The sequence below is a fragment of the Pinus tabuliformis genome, chromosome 4_1 (genome assembly GCF_031772625.1).
Source record: "Pinus tabuliformis cultivar Carrire ecotype Pingquan chromosome 4_1, CPIR1, whole genome shotgun sequence".
In the NCBI taxonomy this organism is placed as follows: domain Eukaryota; kingdom Viridiplantae; phylum Streptophyta; class Pinopsida; order Pinales; family Pinaceae; genus Pinus; species Pinus tabuliformis.
This window is the reverse complement of record NC_142303.1, coordinates 186,024,559-186,027,521: the sequence shown is the minus strand read 5'-3', so window position 1 is coordinate 186,027,521 and position 2,963 is coordinate 186,024,559. Positions and strand designations below refer to the sequence as shown.

General features: G+C 39.5%; 1 protein-coding gene across 1 annotated transcript; it reads left to right on the top strand.

The window, feature by feature from the left end:
- The first annotated feature begins 653 nt into the window (after positions 1–653).
- Positions 654–1,304, top strand: LOC149174828 (uncharacterized protein At3g06530-like). The gene has a single exon (XM_089420978.1). The coding sequence runs from the start codon at positions 654–656 to the stop codon at positions 1,302–1,304; it is 651 nt and encodes a 216-aa protein (XP_089277104.1).
- The last annotated feature ends 1,659 nt before the right edge of the window (positions 1,305–2,963 follow it).

Here is a 2,963-nt window from a genome sequence, read left to right as displayed (position 1 = left end):
TCAAAATTTGTTCTCCCGGAAAACTACAACAATCAAGTGATATTATTCCTTGAGAAATGAACCAAAAGCAAGATTTTAACTCTACAATTATTCTCCAAATCCACACACAACGATGGTTGGTTGCATTCATATACAAGGAAAGTATATTGTGCATTCCCAAATAATGAGACTCAAATGCTACAACAAATAAAATACTTGTTTCTCCATTATGAATACTCAGAAATATATATCAGCAAGGATGCAAGCTTTACATAGTCATCTATTCAAGAAATACAGTGCACAAATTGAAAAGGAACCTGACCCAGCCACTTGTATAACAAATTCAACTTCTAGAGAGTCTACTACAGCCCTAGGATTGCCTGCTATGCCAAGGGAATGATAGTAAACTTCATAAAATTGTCCACTATTAAGTCTGCACCAGAACTTGATAAATTTTGTCCCACTGATTTGAAGGTTTAATAATAGCAATCAGCAGCCCATTCATCTGAGAATTATCTTCATGAACAATTGTCCCCGCATTAGAGTTGACTCGCCCCCTTTTTTTTATCTATATATATAGGAGACAATCTGGGTGCAAGAGGAAGGAAGACCTTGCTATTCTTTTCGCAGCCGCCAAAGTTCCAGCTCGAGAGGACTTTTCTGGAATCGCAGCTATGGCAACTTCTCTCGAATCACAACTTAAAGCTATTGCCTCCACTCATGTGCAAGTTGAGGATTTGAAAAGGAGGCCTTTCACGTGGCCATCAATTCTTTTCGATCCCACTGAAGTAGCAGACGTTAGTTTGGAAAGCGTTTATGATATTGCTCTTAGAGGGCTTGATGAACTCTCCACAATTGAGAGATCCTTTGCTACATTTAAGAAGACTTTGTTCAATTCAAAAAGCCTACAGATAGACCGGGAGCTTCAGAATAGAGAATACAATGCAAAACTAGATAAATCTATTGCCACATTCTTGCATTTACTGTCTGGATATTTGCTTCTTGCACATTCTCACAAGACGTTGGAGTACTTGATTCAGCAATACAAGATATATGCATACAATGTAGATGATGTGATACTCTGTGCTCTTCCCTACCATGAAACAAGCTTATTTGTGCGAATTGTACAACTGCTAAACTTGGAAAAAACTCAGTGGCATTTTCTAGAAGGAGTGAAGAAGTCAGGTGCACCTCCACCAAGAGCAGTCCTGGTTAAACAATGCACTTGTGTAACAACAGTTTTGGAGACAATATGTGAATATAATATGCTAGTGATCAAAAGCCGAGCATGCCCCAAATCCTCCTTCTGGCTTGGGGTGCGATAGCAGGAGTGGGGGCAGATGCCCTTGCGTCCATTAAAATGGAGGTGAATAGCATATCAACCATAGGCCACGAAGCATATCAACCCAGAGAAGCCATGAAATGAACACCAGTCCACTTAGGCATGCGTTTTCCCACTCAGCGTTCACCTTACGGAGGCCGTTCTCCTTCTTCTTGCTGCTGGGATATGTAGTGATGGCGCTGTGTTTAATTATTTACCACTATGGATAGAATAGGTAGCGTGGTATATCGTTCAACCAACCCAAAAAATGACCAATGCACCAGGAGTTCAATGCATTCTTCAAGACTATTCAACATTGCTTCAATGCATTGCTTAGAACAACAATCGACTTTCAAAGAAATAAGACACAATTTCCAGATTTTACAGGAGAAGTTTCATCACACAAAGATGAGTACAAGCCAACACACGCAGAACTTAAGGTGGTATGGTGACCAATGGATAGAGCTTAGACCAGGACGTAGATACAAAAGGACAGAGAATCAATTAAATTGGAATTTACTGCACGAAAGCTAAAAATGGCTCTAGACAGTAGCAACGTATCAATTTAATGGGCTGATGGTTCAATTCTAATACCGCAACGGTTTGTAATGCCTCAACCCAAATGGAGGTGGAGGATATGCGCTATGGAGATAGGCGTTTTTTTATGTGCACTTGAATGTGAATGTGTTCATAACCAGAAGTTCAGTTTGAGGATAGATTGTTCACATTACAGATATGGGATCGCACCGGGCGTGCTAATGGTTATTCAGATCTACTGAAGTAGGTATCAGAATGAATCTAATCTGGAATGGATCATATCCATCAATGAAAACAAAAAGTGGCATTTTTATGAACCGTAAGAGATATTGCGGAAAGTAACATTGGAATTTTATATCATCACACGTTGTAAGGATATGCGTTCAGAAAAAGCCATCGTAATGCAACGTCAAATTAAAGAAACTTTTGAACTTCATAGTTACCAATACCACTGGCCAGGAAAGATTTCAGACCCTTGGTGTTGCCTTCTACCGTGGTGCCGAATGTTGCGTTCTTGTTTACGATGTTAATGTGCTGAAATCATTTGATAACCTAAATAATTGGCGTGATGAATTTCTAATTCAGGCAAGCCCTTCTGATCTGGAGAATTTTTATTTGTTGTGGTTGGAAATAAAATTGACGTGGATGGTGGGAATAGTAGTGTATTTTAAAATGCATATGACAGAGGGCACAGATTTTAAAACGCAAATGATACTGTATGGAGCAGGGTTCAGGAAATTGACACCAGTACGCAGACTTTGATAGGCCACAGGTAGGAATACACTGCCTACCAACACAATCGCTAATTTAGGACGTTGCAGGTCTGATGCGCTTAGCTTCAATGTTTCAGGTTGTTAGGCGCGTTAGGTAGTCAGGAAAGTTACAGGTAATGAAGACCAGGCCAGCACTATTCAAGGCAGCTCAGACCAGCTGCGCAGGGAATAACAACATGTCATTTTTTTTATTTTTTTATTTTTTACCTAAGGGATAAACTGTGAGGAATAAAAATACAGAGGCCACACATCATGGCTCCGATACCATGTTAGACACACACATGGTAGAAACAGAAGATGAAAGATAAACATGAGAGTACATTTTTTATTAACAAATGATATAAATTTATAGT

Excerpts from the sequence above, each read along its gene's own strand:
- LOC149174828 (XM_089420978.1), top strand. The coding sequence starts at position 654 with ATGGCAACTTCTCTCGAATCACAACTTAAAGCTATTGCCTCCACTCAT.